At 43.5% G+C, this 26,820-nt stretch overlaps 1 protein-coding gene and 1 non-coding gene across 3 annotated transcripts in view; one reads left to right on the top strand and one right to left on the bottom strand.

Annotated features, from left to right (window-relative positions):
• Positions 1-24,213, bottom strand: part of acaa2 (acetyl-CoA acyltransferase 2) — a 72,530-nt gene extending 48,317 nt beyond the window's left edge. The window contains exons 1-2 of one of the 2 annotated variants that reach the window (XM_070867493.1): positions 24,000-24,213; positions 3,891-4,057 (exon numbers count right to left, since the gene is read on the bottom strand). In XM_070867493.1, the coding sequence (XP_070723594.1) occupies positions 3,891-4,057; positions 24,000-24,120 (288 nt within the window). In that variant the 5' untranslated portion in view covers positions 24,121-24,213. The remainder of the gene's footprint in view (positions 1-3,890; positions 4,058-23,999) is intronic. The other variant, XM_070867494.1, reaches the window with a different exon arrangement.
• Positions 24,214-25,085: 872 nt separating this feature from the next.
• LOC139252911 (small Cajal body-specific RNA 18) lies at positions 25,086-25,172 on the top strand. The gene has a single exon (XR_011591705.1). It is a non-coding gene; the product is annotated as a small Cajal body-specific RNA 18 (non-coding RNA).
• The last annotated feature ends 1,648 nt before the right edge of the window (positions 25,173-26,820 follow it).

Genomic DNA, 26,820 nt, shown 5'->3' on the forward strand with positions numbered 1-26,820 from the left:
TAACCTCACATTTTCCCACATTATAGTCCATCTGCCAAATTTCTGCCCACTCACTGAGCCTATCTAAATCCCTTTGTAGATTCTGTGACATCCTCAACTTGCTTTCCCACCTACCTCTATCAGCAAATTTGGCTACGTTACACTCGGTCCCTTCATCCAAGTCATTGATAGAAATTGTAAATATTTGAGGCCCCAGCACCGATCCCTGTGGCACCTCACTAGAAACATAGAAATTTACAGAGCAGAAGGAGGCCATGACAGCCCATCATGTCCGTGCCGGCCGACAAAGAGCCACGTGACCCTCGGTCAGCAGCCCTGAAGGTTACATATAAACCTATGAACAATGGCGGACAGATAAAGAGTATCTGACCCAACCAGTCCACCCCCCCACAACTGCGATACACCATGCATCGCAACATTTTATGCTCCACCACACCTGGAGCCATGCGATCTCCTGGGAGTGGCAAAACAGATAAAAACCCAGGCCAATTAGGGGGAAAAAATCTGGGGAAATTCCTCTCCAAGCCATCTAGGCAATTGAAACTAATCCAGGAGATCACCCTGGCCGTATTAGATTCCCTGAAGTACTTGTAATCATATCTGTGCCAGCCAACAAGGAGTTATCTAGTCTAATCCCACTCACCAGCTCTAGGTCCATAACCCTGCAGGTTACAGCACTTCAAGTGCCCATCCAAGCACCTTTTAAATGTGGTGAGGGTTTCTGCCTCTACTACCCTTCCAGGCAGTGAGTTCCAGACCCCCACAACCCTCTGCGTGAAGAAGCTTCCCCTCAAAAACTTCCACCAACCACCGTAAACCTCTGCCCCCTCATAATTGATCCTTCCACCAAGGGAAATAGGCCCTTGTTATCCACTATATCCAGGCTCCTCAAAATTTTATACACCTCAATGAGGTCTCCTCTCAGCCTCCTCTGTTCCAAGGAAAACAAACCTATCCAATTTGTCCTCATAGCTAAGATTCTCCATTCCAGGCAGCATACTCGTAAATCTGCTCTGCATCCTCTCTAGTGCAATCACGTCCTTCCTATAATACGGCGACCAGAACTGCACGCAATATTCCAGCTGTGGCCTAACCAGAGTATTATACAATTTAAGCATAACCTCCCTGCTCTTGTATTCTATGCCACGGCCAATAAAGGCAAGCATGGGATTTGTGGACAAGCACTCCAAGGTCCCTTTGTTCATCTACACTATTAAGTGGCCTACCGTTTAATGTGTATACCCTTTCCTTATTAGCCTTCCCCAAGTGCATTACCTCACAATTAAATTCCATTTGCCACGGTTTTGCCCACCCGACCAGTAGATTGATATCTTCCTGCAATCCATGACTTTCCTCTTCACTATCAACCGCACAGCCAATTTAAGAGTCACCTGCAAACTTCTTAATCATACCCTCTTATATTCAAATCTAGATCATTGATGTATACCACAAAGAAAGGGACCCAGTATTGAGCCCTGCAGAACCCCATTGGAAACATCCTTCCATTCACAAAAACATCCATCAACCATTACCCTTTGCTTCCTACCTCTAAGCCAATTTTGGATCCAACTTGACACTTTGCCCTGTCTCCCATGGGCTTTTATCTTCGTGACCAGTCTGCCACGTGGGACCTTATCAAAAGCTTTGCTAAAGTCCATATACACTACAGTGTGCACACTATCCTCATCGACTCTCCTGGCTACCTCGTTGAAAAATTCAATCAGGTTAGTTAAACACAATCTTTCCTTAACAAATCCGTGCTGACTGTCCCTAATTAATCCTTGCCTATCCAAATGCAGATTTATCCTGTCTTTCGGGATTTTTTCCAATAATTTTTTCACCACTGACGTTAGGCTGACAGGCCTGTAATTACTCGACCTATCCCTTTCTCCTTTCTTAAAAAGGGTACCACATTAGCAGTCCTCCAATCCTCCAGCACCATGCCGGAGTCCAAAGAGGACTGGAAAATGATGGTCAAGGCTTCTGCTATTTCCTCTTTTGCTTCGCTCAACAGCCTGGGATGCATTGCATCCAGAGCTGGGGACTTATCCACTTTCAAAGCTGCTAACCCCCTTAATACCTCCTCTCACTATGTTTATTTCATCTGGAATATCACACTCCTCGATAGCAGTATCTGCATTGCCCCTACCTTTGTGAAAACAGATGCAAAGTATTCATTAAGAACCATATCCACATCTTCCACCTCTACACACAGATTACCCACATGGTCTCTAATAGGCCCTATCCTTTATTCAGTTATCCCCATGCTCTTAATATATTTATAGAACATCTTTGGGTTATCCTTGATTTTACTTGCCAAGAATTTTTCATGCTCTCTCTTAGCATTCCTAATATCCTTTTTAATTTTACCTCTTAACTTTCTATATTTCTCCAGAGATTCTACAGTATTTAGCTGTCGGTATATGACATCAGCTTCCCTTTTTTTCCTTTATCCTCCCCTGCAAGTCACTCGACATCCAGGGGGCTCTAGAATTGTTATTCCCACCCTTTTTCTTTAAGGGCACATGTTTGGCCTGAGCCCTCCGGATTTCCTTGAATGCCTCCCACTGTTACGGCACTGATTTACCTTCTTCAAGTAGCTATTTCCAGCCGACTGTGGCCAAATCACTTCTTAACTTAGCAAAGTTAGCTTTTCCCCAATTTGGAACTTTTATTCCTGGTCTATCCTGGTCCTTATCCATAAACTATCTTGAATCTGACTGAATTATGGTCACTGGCACCCAAGTCATCATCATAGGCAGTCCCTCGAAGACTCGCTTCCACTCCAAATGAGTTCTTGGGTGACTGAACAGTTCAATATGGGAATTACAGTCTGTCACAGGTGGGACAGACAGTTGTTGAAGGAAAGGGTGGGTGGGACTGGTTTGTCGCACGATCCTTCCGCTGTCTGCGCTTGGTTTCTGGTCGCTCAGCAATAAGACTCGAGGTGCTCAGCACCCTCCCGGATGCACTTCCTCCACTTAGGGCGGTCTTTAGCCAGGGACTCCCAGGTGTTTGTAGGGATGTTGCATTGTATCAAGGAGACTTTGAGGGGGTCCTTGAAACATTTCCTCTGCCCACCTTGGGCTCGCTTGCCGTGTAGGAGTTCCAAGTGGAGCGCCTGCTTTGGGAGTCTTGTGTCAGACATACGAACAATGTGGCCCGCCCAGCGGAGCTGTTCGAGTGTGGTCAGTGCTTCGATGCTGGGGATGGTGGCCTGGTCAAGGGCGCCAACGTTGGTGCGTCTGTTCTCCCAGGGGATTTGCAGGATCTCGGAGACATCGTTGGTGGTATTTCTCCAGCGATTTGAAGTGTCTGCTGTATATGGTCCACGTCTGAGCCATACAGGAAGGTGGGTATTACTACAGCCCTGTAGACCATGAGCTTGGTGGCAAATTTGAGGCCCTGATCTTCGAACACACTTTTTCTCAGGCGGCCGAAGGCTGCACTGGCACACCAGAGGCGGTGTTGAATCTCGTATCTCGTCGTCGATGTCTGCCCTTGTTCATAATAGGCTCCCGCTGATACCCCTTCCACCTGCCCAGCTTCATTCCCAAAAATTAAATCCACAACCGCCCCCTCCTGTGTTGGGCTTGTTACATACGGACTAAAACGTTCTCTTGAATGCATTTCAGGAATTCCAAACGTTTCTGTACTAATGAAATTACTTCCAAGTTATTTCTTTTATCGCATACTAATAAAAATACGTTTTGCAATTATAGCACTGTTTTCCTTTGGATGACCAGCACGCTGTTCAGAAATGTGGGCAAGGCAGGATCTCTGGGTGTCAAATATTTGCAGGGATCTTGCCCAGATACTGAAAGATTTGAAGAAACAACAGCAGCTGCAATGTTCTCAGACTCTAGAATGGAGGTCCACCTCACACTCACCTGCATTACATTGCCGACAATGACGCTGTCCACCAGTTCGTGGCTGACCTTTCCAGCAGCCAGTGCGGCCTTTGCAGCATGTGTGGCTAAATCTGTGGCACTGTGGTCCTTCAGCACTCCTCCATAGGTACCGAAAGGAGTACGCTTGGCAGCAACAATGAATACACCTTTAAAAAAAAATGCAGAGAAACTTACAGCACTTTACTATGTACTGGACATACCGCTCCACAAACCTGTAGGAATAATAATATACCAACTTTAAGGCGCATTCATAAGTCTCAGCTATAAAATAGCACCTCCATTAATGCAGCAGTTCCTCTGTACTGCCCTGGAGAGTCAGGTTGGATTGGTGCAAATTCATGGTTCGAGACTCGAATCTACAACCCAGAGACAAGAGATCTACCAATTGTTTGTCTATTAGTGCTAATTTCTCAACACTATCAACTGCTCCTACATTGGCTCCCGGTGCAGCAACGCCTCTATTTTTAAATTCTCATCTTTGTTTTTAAATCTCTCGATGGTCTCGCCCCTCCTATCTCCGTAAGCTCCTCCAGCCCGGCAACCCTTCCAGATCGCTGCACTCCTCCAGTTGTGTCTTCTGGTGCATTCCCACGTTTCTTCACTCCACCACTGGTGGCCGTGCCTTCAGCTGCCTAGGCCCCAAGCTCTGGAATTCCCTCCTTAAACCACTCTGCCTCTCCCTCCTCCTTTAAAGATGCTCCTTAAAAACTACTTCACCTGTCTTAACAGTTCCTTATGTGGCTCGATATCAAATTTTGTTTAATAATCACTCGTGAAGTCACTTGTTGTATTTTACTGCATTAAAAGCATTATATAAATGCAACTTGTTGTATATAATATACATATTTAAAAAAATATCGGCCTCCAATTCAGTATGCAATGAGTGTAACAAAGATATTTTAGTTTAAAATAGATGTGGCCAGTATGGATCAGCTCCCCTAGAGGAGGGCCCCACCTCTGCATTTTAGTGCAACTGCATTGTGTGAATTTATAGCTACCAAACTCTGCTGACAGCTGCCTAAATAACAGAGGTATGTGAATGTTCTGCAACAGGTGACACATGTGCACCAGTTACACAGAGACAGCTGCCTATAGAGGAGTTGGATTTTACTGCACTAATGCTGCCAACTTAATTTTAAGCATGTTGATGTCTCGTCTCAAATAATGGCTTGTTGACATTTGCTGTTTCAATTGTTAGCTACATTACTTAAAAAAAATAATATAGATTCAATTAGCTGCTCCAATGGCTCAGTTGATGCAGGATACCATTCTGTTCCTGATTCCTTCCCCCTGCCTGATCGCTCACTCAGGCCAAATCAATGATGTACAACCTCGTGTCCTGTATGACCATGAGCAGAAACCCCCATCAGCAAGACCCCCTGCTTCCAACTCCGCAACGTTGTCAATCTCCCTCTTTATCTTGCGCTCACTGTTGTGGAAAGTCTTATCCATTTTTATCATCACTTCCGGGCTCAATTTCACCAAAGTTCTCCTGACTGGCTCTGAAGATCTCTCATATGTGAGCTACAACTTACACAAAACTTTACCACCCACACCCCATCCTGCACTCTTATCATCCCTGCCCTTTCCAAATTTCAATGGTTCCCTGTCCATTGCATGGCATTTAATATCCTTGCCCTTCCCTACCAGTGCAATCTACTCAACTCCTACACTCCATTCTTCTATCTAACTTCCTTCGCATCCCCCTCTCCATCTGCTCCGTCTTCAGACACAGGGCTTCAGTACCAGCTTGGAACAGTGTTCTCAAGCCTCTCTACATTATGATCTTCTGTTGGAGTGCATAGTGAACTGTAGTGATGTATAATTGCATCCCATATTTCATGTTGTATTAGATATAAAGGCCCCAAGTTTCTACACGCGGAGAAAAAGGCGCCCCTCAGAGCTGGGCGGCAGTTTTTCGCGCCAAAAACGGCGCCTGAAAAAAAAACACGGTATTCTCGAGCTCCTTGCAGCTCGATGTCTGCTTGGCGCGGCGCACAGGGGGCGGAGCCTACCACTCTCGCCGATTTTGTAAATAGGAGGGGGCAGGTACAATTTAAATGAGTTTTTTTGGTGCCGGCAACCCTGCGCGTGCGCATTGGAGCGTTCGCGCAGTCTGAAGTAAATATTGGCACTCGGCCATTTTTAAAAGTGCTGCAGAAAAAGTGAAAATTTGTTTATTGAACCCTTGCAAAGGCTTGCATTTTAATTTTCTTGATATTTCTGTGTGTGAGGGAGTGCTTTTAGCAGCACTGCTGAATAAATCACCTGCTGAATTAATGTTGGCTCTTTAACCAGTGTTACTGCAGCAACTGTGCATTTTAATTCAGCCTTTACAACTCGTTACCGTTTCAATCTCCACCACTCATTCTGTAATTAAAGATAGACTGTGATAAACGGGACACATGCACTTGTTTGAGACTATTCAAATTCTTTGTAGCTGTTCAATTTTTAACATTTTTTAATAAAACCACATTGCCCTTCCATGATCAGCACTGAGGCCACTTGCGGCTTCTTGCCTCTGCCGTCGGGACCGACGCCACACCGCTGCCTGAAAGGCCTGCCTGAAGCACTTACACACAGATAGGAACATGGTTTATTTAATCTTTTCTTTGCTTATAAATTTTTATTCAGGTTGGATTTATTTGTATAAGTATAACTAAGGATTGATTGTAGAATTTAATGACTTCCCTTCCCCCCCTTCCCCCCCCCCCCCACCTCGTTCCCGACGCCTAATTTGTAACCTGCGCCTGATTTTTTTGTGTGTAGACAAGGTTTTTTCAAGCCTACAAAAATCTTCACTTGCTCCATTCTAAGTTAGTTTGGAGTACGTTTTCACTGTGGAAACTTTCAAATCAGGCGTCAGTGGCCAGACACGCCCCCTTTTGAAAAAAAAATTCTGTTCAAAAGTGAAACTGTTCTACCTGACTAGAACTGCAGAAAACTTAAATGTGGAGAATTCCGATTTCTAAGATACTCCGTTCTCCACCAGTTGCTCCTAAAAATCAGGAGCAAATCATGTGGAAACTTGGGGCCAAAGAACCAAAAGCAATGCAAGAAAAAACTTTTTTTTTTTAAAAACGCAGCGAGTGGTTAGGATCTGGAATGCACTGCCTGAAAGGTTGGTGGAGGCAGACTCAATTTTATCTTTCAAAAGGGAGTTGGATAAGTATCTGAAGGAAAAAAATGTGCAGGGCTACAGGGAAAGGGCGAGGAGTGAGACTAGCTGAAAGTCGTCACGGGCTCGACGGGCCGAATGGCTTTCTTTCATGCAGTAAAAATGATTGTTTTTTATATCATCTAAAGTAGCTTCTTTTGATATTTTCTTAAATCACATTATTTAAAGCCAGTTACTGACAGCAACAAATGTAAATGTGAAAAAAAATAAACTGCGAGAACATAGGCTTGCACTCTGTGCTTATCATTCATAAAATGATTACTTAAAAACATATGAATATTATCTTTTGAACTATCAGAAAAGGAGCATTGATAGCCCACCATAACTAGAAAATTCTTCTCGCAAACAACCTTGAAGGATAAGAACCAATTAATACTGAAACACTTCAAAGTGAATTAAAGATACCTCGAAACAGATAACAGAGGAGTCGCCACCATAAAGTCGGAGTGGAACTCTATCCCATTATTGGGAAATGTGGAGCTGTGGAGCTGTGGAAATTGGAAAATTACAATCTTACTCAAGAGCGAGCAGTTAACCCCCATCTAAATTAAAACAGATTATCTGGTCATTGTCACACTGCTGTTTGTCAGAGCTTCTTGTGCACAAATTGGCTGCAGAGTTTCCTACATTACAACAGTAACTACACTTCAAAATTTGCTTTGCTGGCTGTAAATCGTTTGAGACGTCCTTAGGCCATGAAAGGCACTACACAGGTTGAATGTTGAAAATTGGGAAGCCTCAGGACCGAGGCCATTCTGGATATTTCCAGACTTCGGAACATCTTTCTGACGTCCCGAATCCGCAAACGCCCGAGCCCAGGTTCAGCTATTTCCAGACTTCGGAACATTTTTCCGATGTCCCGAGTCCAGAAATGCCTGGGGTGCCCGTGAAGCCGGCGTGCAAAGCTCGGGGTCCCACGGTCTGCAGTTTAGGTGCGCCCGTGTACTGAGCGAGGGAAGGGGACCTGAGTGCGGACCCAGGAGCAGCGGTGCCTGTGAAGACCTGGAAGAAGAGGTAGGGTTGGAGTTTGTTTTTTTTCCATTTATGAGAGTGTTCTGCGAATTCGATTTTTGGATTTTCCCTGGGCCCGGCTGGCGGTAAGCGGTTTTGCAGGGTGTCTGGGTTCCAGAACATTTTACAGATTCCGGACGACCCTGCCACGGATCATCTCGGTGTCTAGATTCCGGAACTCTGGATTTTCGATGCGCAACCTGTATATAAATGCAAGTCTTTCTTTCTAAGTTAGCAGTCTGTTATCAATGAATGGGACATGAGAGGGCAGTAAAACTTGCAGGTGTTTGTAAAGCTAACAGGAATCAAAGGAAAAACAACATAAAAAGGGTGACTTTTGGACTTGGGTTTGGTACTCTTGCCCTGACCAGCCAGGCAGTCCATTCAATGCCACCAGCAGTTAGGTCATGCACTGAAACATACATGTTTTTCAGCCATGTTTTAGGGGACTCATATCCTGCCCAAGCAGGGAGTCTCCCAACGCTACTACCAGATGGACCACTGAAGGAAACTTGCACCCTTATCCAGAGTTTTCCCCAAACACCACCAGTGGAAGGGTTACCGACCAAAGACATTATCCCGGGATGAAATAGGTGACTGGGAGTACTGATTAAATATCAGTGATAGTCATGCTAACCAAGTAACTGAGCTGTGATGAATAAATCTGTTAAATAATTAAAGAAGTGTTGCTTTACAAGACATTGTGGTTTGATGTGGTTGTTTCTGGGTCTCAACAATGAGCACAGCAAGAAGTGGGATCCGATATTATAAAGTTAAACCATTTCATCATCATGTTATATTGGTGTTTATGTACAGACAGCATAGATTCCCTTTATATCAAGAGACATTAAATTATTTGTATGTGTGTGTGTGTGTGTGTGTGTGTGTGTGTGTGTGTGTGTGTGTGTGTGTGTGTGTGTGTGTGAGAGAAAGAGAGAGAGGAGAGGAGAGAGAGTCATGGGGGTTGGACTTTTTTTTTAATTCTAGATGAATATGCTAAAGTGGACTCCCTCATCTGTATCTAACTTGTAAAATTGTTGTTCCATATTTCCCTTTGAGATTGGGAGCTTATCATATAGAATAAAGTGTCAGCTGTGGTTCCGTGACCAGCGCCCTCACCTGAGTCAGAAGGTTGTGGATTCAAGTCTCACGACAGGGACTTGAGCACATAAATCTAGGCTGACACTCCAGTGCAGTGCTGAGGGAGTATTACACTGTTGGAGGTTCTGTCTTTCGGATGAGACATTACCCTGTCAGGTGAAAGTAAAAGATCTCATGACACTATTTCGAAGAGAAGGAGAGTTATTCCTGGTGACCTGGCCAATATTTATCCCTCAATCAACATCACTAAAACAGATTATCGAGTCATTATCACACTGCTGCTTGTGGGAGCTTGCTGTGTGCAATTTGACAACAGTGATAACACTTCAAAAGTACTTCATTGGCTGTAAAGCGCTTTGAGACGCCCGGTGGTCGTGAAAGGCACTATATAAATGCAAGTCTTTCTTTCCTTTTTAAAATACACCATACAAAACCACTGATTTAATTTTTCAGGATATAGCAGAGAAATGGAACGTGCTGCAACAATCTCTACCTCTGGAATCAGCCATTATTGATGCTCCTTCAATCATTACTATAACATTTACAGTGAACAGTTTTCCTCTAGTGCCCTGAAAGCTACAACAACTTGTATTTATATAGCGCCTTTAACGTAGTAAAACATCCCAAGGTGCTTCACAGGAGTACTACAAGACGAAAAATTCTGACACCAAGCCACATAAGGAGAAATATGAGCAGATTTGTGGAAGAGGTAGGTTTGAAGGAGCATCTTAAAAAGGAGGAGAGAGGTAGAGAGCTCTTAATGTGAGGAGTAGTTTACAGCCCAACACGTTGTTCTGAGGCACAGGACACCTCCTTACCCATTTTGCTTGAGCAGTTGTATCTGCACATCAGCAGCAAGTGCCTTTGAACAGCAACGCATCAAAAGAGCCAGCACTCTTTCAGTCAAAACCTCAAGAGGCGAAGAGGTTTAGGGAAAGCTGCAGCCAATGTTTGCATAATCAGGGATTCAAGCAAGTGATCCTGAGGTCAACACAAAGACCAAGTTAAAGGGTAACCGTTTATTTGGAATGCTTCTTACAGCACCATGTATTTTCTCTTAAGTTTGTATTCAACAGTTGACCCCATCTCAAAATGGAGGACCAATCTAAATTGAGTTCTCATTCTCCCCTGCTGTACTCCTGAAGGCATCTCCCAATAGATGCTGCTCAATAGATAGCAACTGGGGTTACAAAAAATGCTTCTGCGGTAGCTGTGATATTCCACTTTCCTCCCCATGGGAACAGCAGACAGCAGCTCCAATACTTCTCATGAACAGATTGGCAACTCCTGAAATGCCCTACCAGTCTGTGACGCATTGCACTCCACCAAAGTACTTTTATGAAAAAACAATTGCAAACTTAGACAAATATCTGACCTCAGGACTGGAGTACAGCTGCAGCAGTTATGCATTTGAGGTTGTTGACAGGTTTATTTTGGCAGTGAGGTGGAAAAGCAAACAAACCGTTGAACTTTGGTTTAGAAAAAAAAAGGGATTTAAAAATGACCTCATTGACTTTGCAATAAAAAAAACACCAACCATAATACTTCAGAGAGGATACAGTGACAAAATGAGTCATACATTCAGCATTTTCAATAAACAGTGAACAGTCCTTCTAGATAAGCAGACAATTTAAAATGGTAAATGCCAATGTAAAGTGAAGTTACATACCATGCTAATATTTGTGCTCAGAAGCCAGGAAACAAAATGCAATACTTAAAATAGTCATTGTTGTCTCAGTTATTTTATAGTATCGCCTTGTCACCCATTTGAGAATATGTTTGTCCCACATCATGTACCATTATCAGCTGGAGAGTGAAATGAACCTGGAACTTTCCTGCTCCATATGGATCAGCTCCCAACTTACTGGTATATCTGCCAAATGCCTAATCATCTCCTTTCTGTACAAGTGAAACTTTTCTGTCCCTGACCACGAGCATATAATGGGATCCACTTCCACTAAATACCAAATGCTTTGGATGTCTCAGAGATGCACAATAAAAGGCGCTACATTACCATGCAACCACAGCTGGACGTGTATGAACCTATCCTTTGTAATGACATCACCCCATCAATAATGTGTCAATAATTGTTTTGGAGTAAATATAGACACTCGGCAGTGATTTCTGGAAATGTCCGCACACTTGTGGTATATGCAGTCTAATAATTTAAGAAGTGAGATAGAACATGTCCAGAGAATTATAGACCAGTTAGGTTAACATTGGTGGTAGGACAGATAATGGAATCGCTATTAAAAGGAGAAAATAAAAAAAACTGTGAAACCAAAAATATAACAATGAATATTCAGCATGGCTTTCAATAGGGAAAGTCTTGTTTGACCAAACCTCATTGAATTTTCTGAGGTGGTAAAAGAGAGCAGACAAGAGTAATGCAGTAGATGTAATATATCTAAATTTCCAAAAGGCCTTCAATAAAGTTATCACATAATAGACTAATGAATAAAGTCAGAGAATGCAGAGTCAGGGGACAAGTAGCAAAATGGATAGCTAGCTGACTGCAAGACAGAAAGCAGAGAGTAGGGGTAAAGGATAGTTATTCAGATTGGCAGAAGGTGGGTTGTGGTGTTCCACAAGGATCAGTGCTGGGACCACTATTGTTCACAATTTACATTAACGATTTAGACTAAGGAATCAAAAACACAATTTCTAAAATTGCAGATGACACCATATTGTGGGGGGATAGTCAAAACTGAGGAGTACTGCAACAAATTACAAGACGACATTAATAAACTTGCAGAATGGGCATATAATTGGCAAAATAATTTCAACACATAGGTGTGAGGTACTACATTTTGGTAAGAAAAATTAAAGGTCACATATTACTTCGAAAATAATAATCTAAATGGGGCAGTGGAGCAAAGTAGCAGCCATAAAGAAGCAAAGCAAGCACCAAGGTTTATTTCTAGAGAGATACAATTGAATAGAAAAGTAGAGAGGTTATGCTAAACTTGTATCGATCCTTGGTTAGACCACAATTGCAGTTCTGTGCACAGATCTGGTCACCATTTTATAACATAAGAACATAAGAAATAGGAGCAGGAGTAGGCCATTTGGCTCCTCGAGCCTGCTCCACCATTCAATAAGATCATGGCTTATAAGGTGACTATAGAGAATGAGAAGGTGCAAAAACGATTTACAAAGATGATACTGCGAGGTTGTACAGGTTGGACCTCTCTTACCCAGCACCACCCCTCGTCCGGCATGATTCCGGCGGTCGGGGGCACATGCACAGAATGCGGCCGACCTCCACCCCGACTTTGGGGCCGCGCTGACACACGTTGGGGCCGCACCGACACTCTGCCCGCCAACACTTCCTTCGCGGCCCGTCGACACTTCGGGCCTGCCCAGGATGCCGACATCGGGCCGCTGACCTCCCCTCATCTGGCAAAATCCCTTATTGGGCACAAGCCAAGTCCCGAGGGTGCCGGATAAAGGAGGTTCAACCTGTACCTCTTAAGATAGGACAAACAAACTGGGTCTCTTTTACCTTTTTAAAAAAAAGAGAAGGCCTAATAGAGGTCTTTAAAATTATGAAAGGTTTTGAGAGAGTAGACACAGAGAGAGCATTTCCTAGGATCAATCCTTAACCCCCTCCTATTTTCTCATCTATATGTTGCCCCTTGGCAACGTCATCTGAAATCAGTGTCAGATTCCACATGTACGCTGACAACATTCAGCTCTATCTCACCACCACTTCTCACAACCCTCCACTTTCTCTACATAGTAAGAGGAGCAGAAATTACCTCCAACTAAATATTGGGAAGACCGAAGCCATTCTCTGCCACACACTCCATTCCTCTCCCTGGCAACTGTCTGAGGCTGAACCAGACTGTTCGCAACGTTGGTGTTGCATTTGACTCCAAGATGAGTTTCTGACCACACATCTGCGCCATCACTAAGACCGCCTATTATCACCTCCATATCACCCGACTCCGCTCCTTCCTCAACTCATCTGCTGCTGAAACCCTCATCCTTTATTATCTCTAGACTTGACTATTCCAACACACCCCTGGCTTGCTTCCCATCTTCCACCCTCCATAAACATCCGAAACTTTGCTGCCCGTATCTTAACACCCGTTCACCCATCGTCCGTGCTCGTTGACCTACACTGGCCCTGGGTTAAACAGCGTCTGAATTTTAAAATTCTCACCCTTGTTTTCAAAGTCTAGAACTAGGGGACAATGTCTCAGGATAAGGGACCGGCCATTTAAGACTGTGATGAGGAGGAATTTTCTCACTGAGGATTGTGAATTTTGGCATTACAGAAACATAGAAACAGAGAAAATAGGTGCAGGAGTAGGCCATTCGGCCCTTCCAGACTGCACCACCATTCAATGAGTTCATGGCTGAACATGCAACTTCAGTACCCCATTCCTGCTTTCTCACCATACCCCTTCATCCCCCTAGTAGTCAGGACTTCATCTAACTCCTTTTTGAATATATTTAGTGAATTGGCCTCAACAACTTTCTGTGGTGGTAGAGAATTCCACAGGTTCACCAGTCTCTGGGTGAAGAAGTTTCTCCTCATCTCGGTCCTAAATGGCTTACCCCTTATCCTCAGACTGTGACCCCTGGTTCTGGATTTCCCCAACATTGGGAACATTCTTCCTATATCTAACCTGTCTGAACACATCAGAATTTTAAACGTTTCTATGAGGTCCCCTCTCATTCTTCTGAACTCCAGTGAATACAAGCCCAGTTGATCCAGTCTTTCTTGATAGGTCAGTCCCACCATCCCGGGAATCAGTCTGGTGAACCTTCGCTGCACTCCCTCAATAACAAGAATGTCCTTCCTCAAGTTAGGAGACCAAAACTGTACACAATACTCCAGGTGTGGCCTCACCAAGGCCCTGTACAACTGTAGCAACACCTCCCTGCCCCTGTACTCAAATCCCCTCGCTATGAAGGCCAACATGCCATTTGCTTTCTTAACCGCCTGCTGTACCTGCATGCCAACCTTCAATAACTGATGTACCATGACACCCAGGTCTCGTTGCACCTCCCCTTTTCCTAATCTGACACCATTCAGATAATAGTCTGTCTCTCTGTTTTTACCACCAAAATGGATAACCTCACATTTATGCACATTATACTTCATCTGTCATGCATTTGCCCACTCACCTAACCTATCCAAGTCACTCTGCAGCCTAATAGCATCCTCCTCGCAGCTCACACTGCCACCCAACTTAGTGTCATCCGCAAATTTGGAGATACTACATTTAATCCCCTCGTCTAAATCATTAATGTAGTGTAAACAGCTGGGGCCCCAGCACAGAACCTTGCGGTACCCTACTAGTCACTGCCTGCCATTCTGAAAAGTACCCATTTACTCCTACTCTTTGCTTCCTGTCTGACATCCAGTTCTCAATCCATGTCAGCACACTACCCCAAATCCCATGTGCTTTAACTTTGCACATTAATTTCGTGTGTGGGACCTTGTTGAAAGCCTTCTGAAAGTCCAAATATACCACATCAACGGTTCTCCCTTGTCCACTCTACAGGAAACATCCTCAAAAAATTCCAGAAGATTTGTCAAGCATGATTTCCCTTTCACAAATCCATGCTGACTTGGACCCATCATGTCACCTCTTTCCAAATGCGCTGCTATGACATCCTTAATAATTGATTCCATCATTTTACCCACTACTGAGGTCAGGCTGACCGGTCTATAATTCCCTGTTTTCTCTCTCCCTCCTTTTTTAAAAAAAAAAGTGGGGTTACATTGGCTACCCTCCACTCGATAGGAACTGATCCAGAGTCAATGGAATGTTGGAAAATGACTGTCAATGCATCCGCTATTTCCAAGGCCACCTCCTTAAGTACTCTGGGATGCAGTCCATCAGGCCCTGGGGATTTATCGGCCTTCAATCCCATCAATTTCCCCAACACAAATTTCCCTACTAATAAGGATTTCCCTCAGTTCCTCCTCCTTACTCGACCCTCTGACCCCTTTTATATCCGGAAGGCTGTTTGTGTCTTCTTTAGTGAATACCGAACCAAAGTACTTGTTCAATTGGTCTGCCATTTCTTTGTTCCCAGTTATGACTTCCCCTGATTCTGACTGCAGGGGACCTACGTTTGTCTTTACTAACCTTTTTCTCTTTACATATCTATAGAAATGTTTGCAGTCCATTTTAATGTTCCCTGCAAGCTTCTTCTCGTACTCCATTTTCCCTGCCCTAATCAATCAAACCCTTTGTCCTCCTCTGCCGAGTTCTAAATTTCTCCCAGTCCCCGGGTTCGCTGCTATGTCTGGCCAATTTGTATGCCACTTCCTTGGCTTTAATACTATCCCTGATTTCCCTTGATAGCCACGGTCGAGCCACCTTCCCTTTTTTATTTTTTACGCCAGACAGGAATGTACAATTGTTGTAGTTCATCCATGCGGTCTCTAAATGTATGCCATTGCCCATCCACAGTCAACCCCTTAAGTATCATTCGCCAATCTATCCTAGCCAATTCACACCTCATACCTTCAAAGTTACCCTTCTTTAAGTTCTGGACCATGGTCTCTGAATTAACGGTTTCATTCTCCATCCTAATGCAGAATTGCACCATATTATGGTCACTCTTCCCCGAGGGGCCTCGCACAACTAGATTGCTAATTAATCCTCTCTCATTACACAACACCCAGTCTAAGATGGCCTCCCCCCTAGTTGGTTCCTCAACATATTGGTCGAGAAAACCATCCCTTATGCAACTCCAGGAAATCCTCCTCCACCATATTGCTTCCAGTTTGGTTAGCCCAATCTATGTGCATATTAAAGTCACCCATTATAACTGCTGCACCTTTATTGCATGCAACCCTAATTTCCTGTTTGATGCCCTCCCCAACATCACTACTACTGTTTGGAGATCTGTACACAACTCCTACTAACGTATTTTGCTCTTTGGTGTTCTGCAGCTCTACCCATATAGATTCCACATCATCCAAGCTAATGTCCTTCCTAACTATTGCATTAATCTCCTCTTTAACCAGCAATGCTCCTTTTCCTTTTATTCTATCCTTCCTGAATGTTGAATACCCCTGGATGTTGAGTTCCCAGCCCTGATCATCCTGGAGCTATGTCTCTGTAATCCCAATCACATCATATTTGTTAACATCTATTTGCACAGTTAATTCATCCACCTTATTACGGATACTCCTTGCATTAAGACATTAAGAAACAAGGCTTGTTTTTTTAACACCCTTTGTCCTTTTAGAATTTTGCTGTACAGTGGCCCTTTTTGTTCTTTGCCTTGGGTTTCTCTGCCCTCCACTTTTCCTCATCTCCTTTCTGTCTTTTGCTTTTGTCTCCTTTTTGTTTCCCTCTGTCTCCCTGCATTGGTTCCCACCCCCCTGCCATATTAGTTTAGCTCCTCCCCAACAGCACTAGCAAACACTCCCCCCAAGACATTGGTTCCGGTCCTGCCCAGGTGCAGACCGTCCGGTTTGTACTGGTCCCACCTCCCCCAGAACCGGTTCCAATGCCCCAGGAATTTGAATCCCTCCCTGCTGCACCACTGCTCAAGCCATGTATTCATCTGCGCTATCCTGCGATTTCTACTCTGACTAGCACATGGCACTGGTAGCAATCCCGAGATTACTACTTTTGAGGTCCTACTTTTTAAATTTAGCTCCTAGCTCCTTAAATTCGTTTCGTAGGACCTTATCCCTTTTTTTTTTTAACCTATGTCGTTGGTACCAATGTGCACCACGACAACTGGCTGTTCTCCCTCCCTTTTTAGAATGTCCTGCACCCGCTCCGAGACATCCTTGACCCTTGCACCAGGGAGGCAACATACCATCCTGGAGTCTCGGTTGCAGCCGCAGAAACGCCTATCTATTCCCCTTACAATTGAATCCCCTATCACTATCGCTCTCCCACTCTTTTTCCTGCCCTCCTGTGCAACAGAGCCATCCACGGTGCCATGAACTTGGCTGCTGCTGCCCTTCCCTGATGAGTCATCCCCCTCAACAGTACTCAAAGCAGTGTATCTGTTTTGCAGGGGGATGACCACAGGGGACCCCTTCACTACCTTCCTTGTACTACTGTTCCTGCTGGTCTTCCATTCCCTAGCTGGCTGTGGACCCTTCACCTGCGGTAAGACCAACTCGCTACACGTGCTACTCACGTCATTCTCAGCATCTTGGATGCTCCAGAGTGAATCCACCCTCAGCTCCAATTCCGCAAAGCAGTCTGTCAGGAGCTGGAGGCGGATACACTTCCCGCACACGTAGTCGTCAGGGACACCAGAAGTGTCCCCGAGTTCCCACATGGTACAGGAGGAACATATCACGTGACTGAGCTCCCCTGCCATGACTTAACCCTTAGATACACTTAAATTGGCAACAACAATGTTAAAAGTTACTGACTGATATAAAAAAGAAAGAAAAAGAAAAGCTACTCACCAATCACCAGCCAATCACTTACCCCCTTGGCTATGATGCCACCTTTTGATTTCTTTCTACTTCTTTTTTGCTTTCTCTCCCAGCTGGAGCTGTATCTACCCCAAAGGGGTGTGGATACTGAGTCTTTGAGTATATACAAGGCTGAGATATATAGAATTTTTGACTCTCGGGCAATCAAGGGGTATGGGGAATTGGGCAGGAAAGTGGAGTTGGGGTCGAGGATCAGCCATGATCTTATTGAACGGCTCGAAGGACCGTATGTCCTACTCTTACTCCTAATTCTTATATAAATCCTTCCATGACCTCACCCCTCCCCGTCTCTGTGGGCTCCTCCAGCCCTACAACCCTCCGAGATATCTGTGCTCCTCCATTCCTAGTCTCTTGCACACCCTATATTTTAAATCGCTCCACCATTGACAACGTGCCTTTAGCTGCCGTGCTCCTAAACTCTGGAATACCCTCTCTAAACCCAGAATCCCTGTCCTAAACCTCGCCGTCTCTCTCCTCCTTTGAAACACTCCTTGAAACATACCTCTTTAACCAAGCTTTTGATCATCTGCCCTAATATCTCCTTACATGTCAAATTATTTTTTGATAACGCTCCTGTAAAGCACCTTGGGACATTTTCCTATGTTATAGGTGCTATATAAATGCAAGTTGTTGTTCTTCCCATTTATGGGGAAGAGCAAAACTAGAAGCCATCAATAGAAGACAGTCACCAAGAAATCAAATAGGGAGTTCAGAACAAACTAAGATATTGTCTATTGACAGATGTTAGAAGTTAGAATTAAGCTTATTTTACACGTCTTTAATTAATGAATAACCTGTATGTTTGTAACTTCCTTTATATGCATTGATTGTATGTAAAACTCGCTTATAAATGATAGAAAATGGCCAAAGGCCGAGAAGCAAAGAATCATGGTAAATTGAGCCATTCTGATAACCATTTTTGTAACTGCTGATACAGCTTCATTTAGAACTAGAATGATCAAGGCCAAAATTATCAATAAGATAAAGGTATGCAGCATGTACCATTTATCATAATAATTTTGTAAAGCCAAGCTCAGTATAATTCTGTGTGACATGGTCTGTATAATTCTCAGAAGTGATTCCTGCCACAGAGAGGGAGGGGAGATAGAGATAACATAGAAGGTCAAAAGCAGTAGACTCAATATGATCTATTGTAAGGCTGAAACAGCTGCAGATTTTCACAGCATTTGAATGGGAGGAAAAGGGTATAAAGTAACAACTCTTCCACCAGGAAGGCTGTGTGAAACAAGACAACAGGAGATAAGGAGTCAGCACCTCAGTCAGCTCGAGAGGACACTATCGAGATTCAGGCTGTAACTATAAATTTATTAAGTATTACTTTTTGTAACAGAAGGTAAATTACTTGATAAACCTCTTGTTTTTACTCAATTTACCTGTATTAAAAGCATTTGTTATAATCTGAACAAAGGTCTCCTAGTTTGAATTAAATATAAACCTTGAGAATAGTTGCATTGCTATAATTAGCAAAGCGGCAAAAAGCTGCTAAGTAGTTAAAAACTATAAAACTTCTTTACCTAGGTGTTGAGAATGTGGAAGTCACTACCACAGGGAGTGGTTGAGGCGAATAGTATAGATACATTTAAGGGCAAGCATATGAGGGAGAAAGGAATAGAGGGTTACGCTGGTAAGTTAGTTGAGGAAGGATGGGACGAGGCTAGAGTGGAGCATAAATGCCGGCATGGACTGATTGGGTTGAATGGCCTTTTCCAGTGCTGTATATTCTATGTAACATCACTGAGACAATTTATCTAGTCATTTATCTCATTGGCATTTGCAAGACCTTGCTGCGCAGAATTTGTCTGCCACATTTCCCTTCCTTTGCAAAAGTGACTATCCTTCAAAAATGCTTTATTGGCAGTGAAGTGGTTTGGCACATCCGGAGGTCATGAAAGGTGCTATATAAATGCAAATTCATCATCTTTCCTTTCATTATCTTTTTCAAAATCCAGAACTGAGCAAACCACAAACTCCAAATGATTTAAAATCCCTTTTACAGTATCGCACAATTCTGCAATGTATATGCATGATTTCCAACATTACAACAGTGACTACACTTCAAAAAGTACTTTATTGACTGTAAAGCACTTCGAGACATCCGGTGGTCATGAAAGACATTATATAAATGAAAGTTCTTTCTTTAACAGATTCATTAAATCACATTAGAAGTTCTGTTTTGAAAAATGGGACATAATTTGACAATATCTCATTAAAATTAAGTGCAGTTTCACTTATTAGAATCTTTTTCACTGTTTGTAGCTGTAAATCTATATCCTCCAAGTCTCTTGAGCTATCGGGGAAATGTCACCAGCAGGTGAATCACTGTAAAGAAAACCTCCCAGATCATGTGTTTTGGAAGACCTATGCTGTCATGGACAAGAGATGTACTATGGGAGAATACAGCTATAATGCATTAGCATGGGAGCAGGGTTTGAACAAAAAAAAAAATCAACTGAAAATCCACTGATATGTTATAACCTAAATATTATTTCAACAGACAATATATACACAAATAATTCACAATTACCTCTGAAACAAGACTTGGTAGCAAGTTTGGAAGACACAGCATATAAAACTATATTGATTTTAGAAGAATGGGACACAAGAAATAAGTGCAAGTGCTAGATTTCCAACAAAAAAAAACTCCCCAACAGACTGGCAAATCTCCTCTGGCCTGCTGTGCCTCCCTCTACCCTCAGAGCTTTCAGCTGCCTCAGACCTATTTTTTAGAACCCTTCCACAGTTAGAACCCACTACTCACTTCGCTACCTCCTTCCCTTCTTTTAAAAACATTCTTGTCATCCCTTTGACTACCCCTCCCAGAAAGATGCCTTTTCTCAAACTTGGCTTTTTTTGTTAAAATTACAAACTGAATTCCCTGATCAGGCAATCATCATAAATCAGACTGGGCATAGATGTCACAAGACAAGGCAGCTCTATTATCCATTCTAAACTCCCCAAGCTGTTTATCACCACACCTCTTGCCCCACCTGTGGCAGGGACTGTGGTTCTAGTATTGGACTGTTCAGCCACCCTAGGACTCATTCTAAAGAGTGGAAGCAAGTCTTCCTCGATTCCGAGGGACTGCCTATAATGATGGTGTATACGAGTCCCACCATTTCAGTAGGAAAACATTCTATCACCATCCAAGGTTTCTGATCTTCAGCCATGCCCAGACTTGACCTGTACTCAGTTGTTAATTTTATTAGTTTAAAGAGATAACCTACTTTGAAAGACTTTTCATCTTTCGGATGAGGTGTTAAACTGAAGCCACATCTGCTCTCAAGTGGACGTGAAAGATTCCATGGCACTATTTCAAAGAAATGCAGGGGAGTTTAAAAAAAAAGGGGGATTTAATAATGGGAAATGTGGAAATGGCTGAGACCTTAAACAATTATTTTGCTTCCGTCTTCACAGTGGAAGACACAAATACCATGCCAAAAATTGCTGGTCATAGGAATGTGGGAAGGGAGGACCTGGAGATGATCATTATCACTAGGGAGGTAGTGCTGGACAGACTAATGGGACTGAAGGTAGACAAGTCCCCTGGTCCTGATGAAATGCATCCCAGGTTATTAAAAGAGATGGCGGAAGTTATAGCAGATGCATTTATTATAATCTACCAAAATTCTTTGGACTCTGGGGAGGTACCAGCGGATTGGAGAGCAGCTAATGTAACGCCTCTGTTTAAAAAAGGGGGCAGGCAAAAGGCAGGTAACTATAGGCCGGTTAGTTTAACATCTGTAGTGCTTGAAACTATTAAGGAAGAAATAGCGGGACATCTAGATACGAATAGTGCAATCGAGCAGACGCAGCATGGATTCATGAAAGGGAAATCATGTTTAACTAACTTACTGGAATTCTTTGAGGATATAACGAGCATGGTGGATAGAGGTGTACCGATGGATGTGGTGTATTTAGATTTCCAAAAGGCATTCGATAAGGTGCCACACAAAAGGTTACTGCAGAAGATAAAGGTACGCGGAGTCAGAGGAAATGTATTAGCATGGATAGAGAATTGGCTGGCGAACAGAAAGCAGAGAGTCGGGATAAATGGGTCCTTTTCCGGTTGGAAATCAGTGGTTAGTGGTGTGCCACAGGGATCAGTGCTGGGACCACAACTGTTTACAATATACATAGATGACCTAGAGGAGGGGACAGAGTGTAGTGCAACAAAATTTGCAGGTGACACTAAGATTAGTGGGAAAGCGGGTTGTGTAGAGGACTCAGAGAGGCTGCAAGGAGATTTGGATAGGTTAAGCGAATGGGCTAAGGTTTGGCAGATGGAATACAATGTCAGAAAGTGTGAGGTCATCCACCTTGGGGAAAAAAAAAAAAAACAGTAAAAGGGAATATTATTTGAATGGGGAGAAATTACAACATGCTGTGGTGCAGAGGGACCTGGAGGTCCTTGTGCATGAAACTCTTTTGGAGTTTACCTGTAAAACATAAACATTAATCGGTGCCACCCGACCTGGATGACACACCAGACATTTACAAGGCCCCTTTTTTTTTTCTTTTTTGTGTTTTTTTTGTGTGTTTTTCTTTTTTTTTTGGGGGGGGGGGTTTTTTTGGGCACTAAAATCACTTTTTTCCTCCAGTGCCCCCTATAAAAGGGGAGGGGAACACTAAAAGCACCAGCAATTAAAACAAATTAAACTTTAAAACATAAAATCAAATTAAAATTTGGTTGCCGGGCGTGATGATGCACTCCAATCCCTCCGGTGCCCACCTCTCGCGGAAGGCCGCGAGCGTACCGGTGGACACCGTGTGCTCCATCTCCAAGGACACCCTGGACCAGATGCAAGAGCGGAAGAGAGGCAGGCAGTCAGGTTGAACGACCCCCTCGACCCCCTCGACCGCCCGCTGTCTGGACCGGCTGATTGCACCCTTGGCCGTGCCCAGGAGCAGTCCTACGAGGTCCTTGTGCATGAATCCCAAAAAAAGGTTAGTTTGCAGGTGCAGCAGGTAATCAGGAAGGCAAATGGAATGTTGGCCTTCATTGCGAAAGGGATGGAGTACAAAAGCAGGGAGGTGTTGCTGCAATTGTATAAGGTATTGGTAAGGCCGCACCTGGAGTACTGCATGCAGTTTCGGTCACCTTACTTAAGGAAGGATATACTAGCTTTGGAAGGGGTACAGAGACGATTCACTAGGCTGATTCGAGAAATGAGGGGGTTACCTTATGATGATAGATTGAGTAGACTGAGTCTTTACTCCTTGGAGTTCAGAAGGATGAGGGGTGATCTTATAGAAACATTTAAAATCATGAAAGGGATAGACAAGAGGCAGAGAGGTGGTTTCCATTGGTGGGGGAAACTAGAACTAGGGGGCACAGCCTCAAAATACGGAGGAGCCAATTTAAAACCCAGTTGAGAAAGAATTTCTTCTCCCAGAGGGTTGTGAATCTGTGGAATTCTCTGCCCAAGGAAGCAGTTGAGGCTGGCTCATTGAATGTTTTCAAGTCAAAGATAGATAGATTTTTTAAGCAATAAGGGAATTAAGGGTTACGGGGAGAGGGCGGGTAAGTGGAGCTGAGTCCACGACCAGATCAGCCATGATCTTATTGAATGGCGGAGCAGGCTCGAGGGGCTAGATGGCCTACTCCTGTTCCATGTTCTTATGTTCTTATGAGTTATCCCCAGTGTCCTGACCAATATTTATCCCTCAATTAACATCACTAAAACAGATTATCTGGTCATTATCATATTGCTATTTGTGAGAGCTTGCTTGTGCACAAACTGGCTGCCACGTTTCCTACATTACAACAGTGACTACCATTCCAAAAAGCACTTAATTGGCTGTAAAGCACTTTGAGACGTCCAGTGGTCATGAAAGGCGCTATGTAAAATCCAAGTTTTTCTTCTTCGATGAAAGGTGTTCTTAAAAATGAATACAACTCCCCCTGCTTGAATAAGATTGCAATGTTTCTTTCCCAAATCTCACTAACACTTTCTCAACGTTGTCTTCCCTGCACAACTCTTCGCCCCTTAACACGCTCCAATATCACACACAGCTCAGCACTAGTCACCCCGTCCACTCAGACCACAAGTTTGAAAAAGTGACTCCTGATATCTCCTAAATGTTAAGTCTCCATCGCAGTTCCTGTAAATCTTGCATCTGGTTATAAATGTCTTTCTCCCCATAAAAGTTTGAATGGAGGTTGTAACAGGACAACTCAAAAGTACAAGTAAGTAAAGGGTTCCTTCCACCCAGCCCTTAATTTATCCCTCTTTCAAATGTTGGCAGAACGGCTGCAAAGTGCCAACATTTTCCGCTTTTACTACAAGGAAAAGGGAATTGCCTTGTTTGTTTAAACTCGGTACATAGATTGACTGACCTCTGAGGAGAGACATGGTGGAGACGCCTCTGCTGAATTCACTGAATGTTCGTTCACTCAGCTCAGGACTACTCCAGGACTCACCACACACGCAGCTCTCCCTCCATTCGCGGAACAACATTCCATTCACTGCTCACTTACATTTATTAAATAAGTCACCGCAGTACTAAATTAAACAGCGGCTTTACAAGAAAAACATGTTATAGTTTAATTTAATTGAAGAATTCAAATGATTTTCAGGTCTGAGGCCATTATGACGAAAGTGCTGAATTAAATTGTCAATCCAGATGTAGTTGCTAATCATGATTGACAGGGCACGCGTCCATTAGAAACGCGCAGTGCCATTGATTGACATTTACACAAGCCAATCGCTGCCGCCGAAGTGGAAGGCGGGGTTTCGGTCGGCAAAAAGTTAGCCTGTCTGCCCCTCCGCGCATGCGTGCGGCGGGCGCTGATCCGGAGCGAAGGCGGGACTCGAATAGCAGGTTAGGTTGAGGGAGAAGTCGGTTGTACTTTTACATTTTTTTTAAATGTAGACATTTATCTGAGAGGAGCTGAGTCAGTGCTTCTCAATGAAGAAACGGATTCACACTGAAGCGGGCCAGTCCCCATCTCTATAATTGATTGAACGAGTGTCAAATCCTTACCCAGGTGAACGCAGATATTTTCCTTATATGATCGGGCCCTTGTGTTTGGGCCTGAGATGATTCAAGTAACATTTGGCGATGGGACCGTGGTGTGTGTGTGTGCGGGCGGGCCCGGGCTTTAACCTTTCCTTTTTAATTCGTTTCGTGTTTTAGATTTTAGATAAGAAACTTTACAGTGGCTCTAGGTTATTCCCCCCACCCCCAAGTCTCTGCAAAAGGCTATACACCATGTTCTTGAATACATTGTCCTTTTTTTTCCTCCATTGTTTTATTTTTTCCCTTAATCCATCTTTCATTTGGGTGTTTTTAAATATATATATTTTGGGAGGGGCTTTGTGTTTGTTTTAATTTAGTATGGATAGGGAGAATATAGGTGATGGGAGTTGTTATAGTGTTACAATTTTAATAGCAAGGTAGGTGTCTGAACGTTTAAGAAAAGTGGTCGATGATGACTAGCCCACTGCGCAATCTGAGTTCCAAAGTGAACGTTACTGATGGAGCTAGTGCTGTCAAAAGTCTGAGACCACATAAACAAGCATATTGGGCTGAAGGACGGACCTCGTGGTTTAATTTAGGGAGGGCACAGGGAGATGTTCATTAAGAAGAACTGCAGTGCACATTCAGAAAGTATTTTCATTAACATTTTCAAACTTCTGTGCAATTGGATAGAGGGGACAAAAAAAGGGTGGTATTTATTTTTACACAACACGGACTAGATTCCCCCCCCCCCCCCCATCTAGTCCTGCATATTCCATTGTTCATATGTATCTCAAATGTGTTTAAAATATTAGTTATTTATGAGGATATTGGATGAGGACAGGGATTGGTTCTGATGCCCTTCCCTCATGGTCAAATTGCCTGCTAGAAAAATGTGAAGAATGGGATCATCATCAACAAGATGTGGAAGTATCATTGACACTTGGAACCCCAGCTTGAATCAATGCTTTTGGGGTGGAGGAGGGAGAAGACAATTACCATTTGACAATTTGACTGTAGGAGGGCCATCATAACTAGACATCCACAAATGCACTTTGCAGCAGATGATACTGGTCGTCAAAAGTAGGAACTGTTTATTTTTTTCTCACCTCTAGCACAAGGATCCTAAGGACAATTGTAGCACCCCCAGCTGCTTGTGTGGATGACTGATACATTGATGCAGGTTGGACCTGGTCTCTTATGTTTGAGTTCCATACTGGACAGTGTATTTACCAACTGAGATATCAAAGGAGTTCAATAAAATTAGTTTTACAAATAACAAGTGTGTCATTTCCTTATCTGCTTGAGATTGAATGCATATTGCAGCAACCATGATCACTGGACATTGTCTCTGTTTAAATGTTTACATTAAAAAATGGACATGTCTGTGCATGCTATTAAATCACTAAGAATACTTGGAGATGGAGTTAAAGTAAGAATCGTTGTGTAGTGCCTTATTCCATATCTCAAACATCAGAACTTCACGCACAATGAATCACTTGGGTCAAATGTGGTAGTTGCAAACAAGATTCCCACAAACAATGAGGTAAGTGATCAATTAATCAGTTCTTTGTGGTACTGAGTATGGGAGAAATGTACTCTTTGAATAGTGACATGGGATCTTTAATGTTGACCTGAGCAAATGGACTAAACAAATGTGGCTTGATTTAATGTGAAAGACTGACTATCCAGTGCAGGACTGAATGAGTTCTATCAAGATTCTGAGGTCAAATCCCAGAGTGGATTTGAACCCACAATTTTCTAACCTGTGCTACCTAAGAGATTCCTAATGAGCCTAGCAGGATCTGCTTGAGAGCTGGGAGCCAGAAGCTACTGTATGCATACATCCCAATTGCCAGTTGTTAGTGATAGGCGGGTTAGGCCATACGCTGCTCCTTTGAAGGTCGGGACCTTCAAATGAACATACCACTTCAAGGCACAGTGCGTGCTGGGGAGCGACGTGTGAAGAGAGCGACTGGATTAGACATCACCAAGATATAGGTCGCTGATTGGGCAGGTACAGCAGGAGCAGCGAGGTTGGTGCGCAGGCATGGCATGTGATCGGGGCCCAGGAGAGGTAGGAGTTCAGGACGCAGAAGAGGCGCGGGCCCAGGGGCAGCACGGGCCAGCCCACACTGCAATATGTATGCGCACTAGGATCGTGCAGCAAAGCTGGTCTCCAGTCATCTTGGTTAATC

This window comes from Pristiophorus japonicus, chromosome 2 (assembly GCF_044704955.1).
Source record: "Pristiophorus japonicus isolate sPriJap1 chromosome 2, sPriJap1.hap1, whole genome shotgun sequence".
In the NCBI taxonomy this organism is placed as follows: Eukaryota; Metazoa; Chordata; class Chondrichthyes; family Pristiophoridae; genus Pristiophorus; species Pristiophorus japonicus.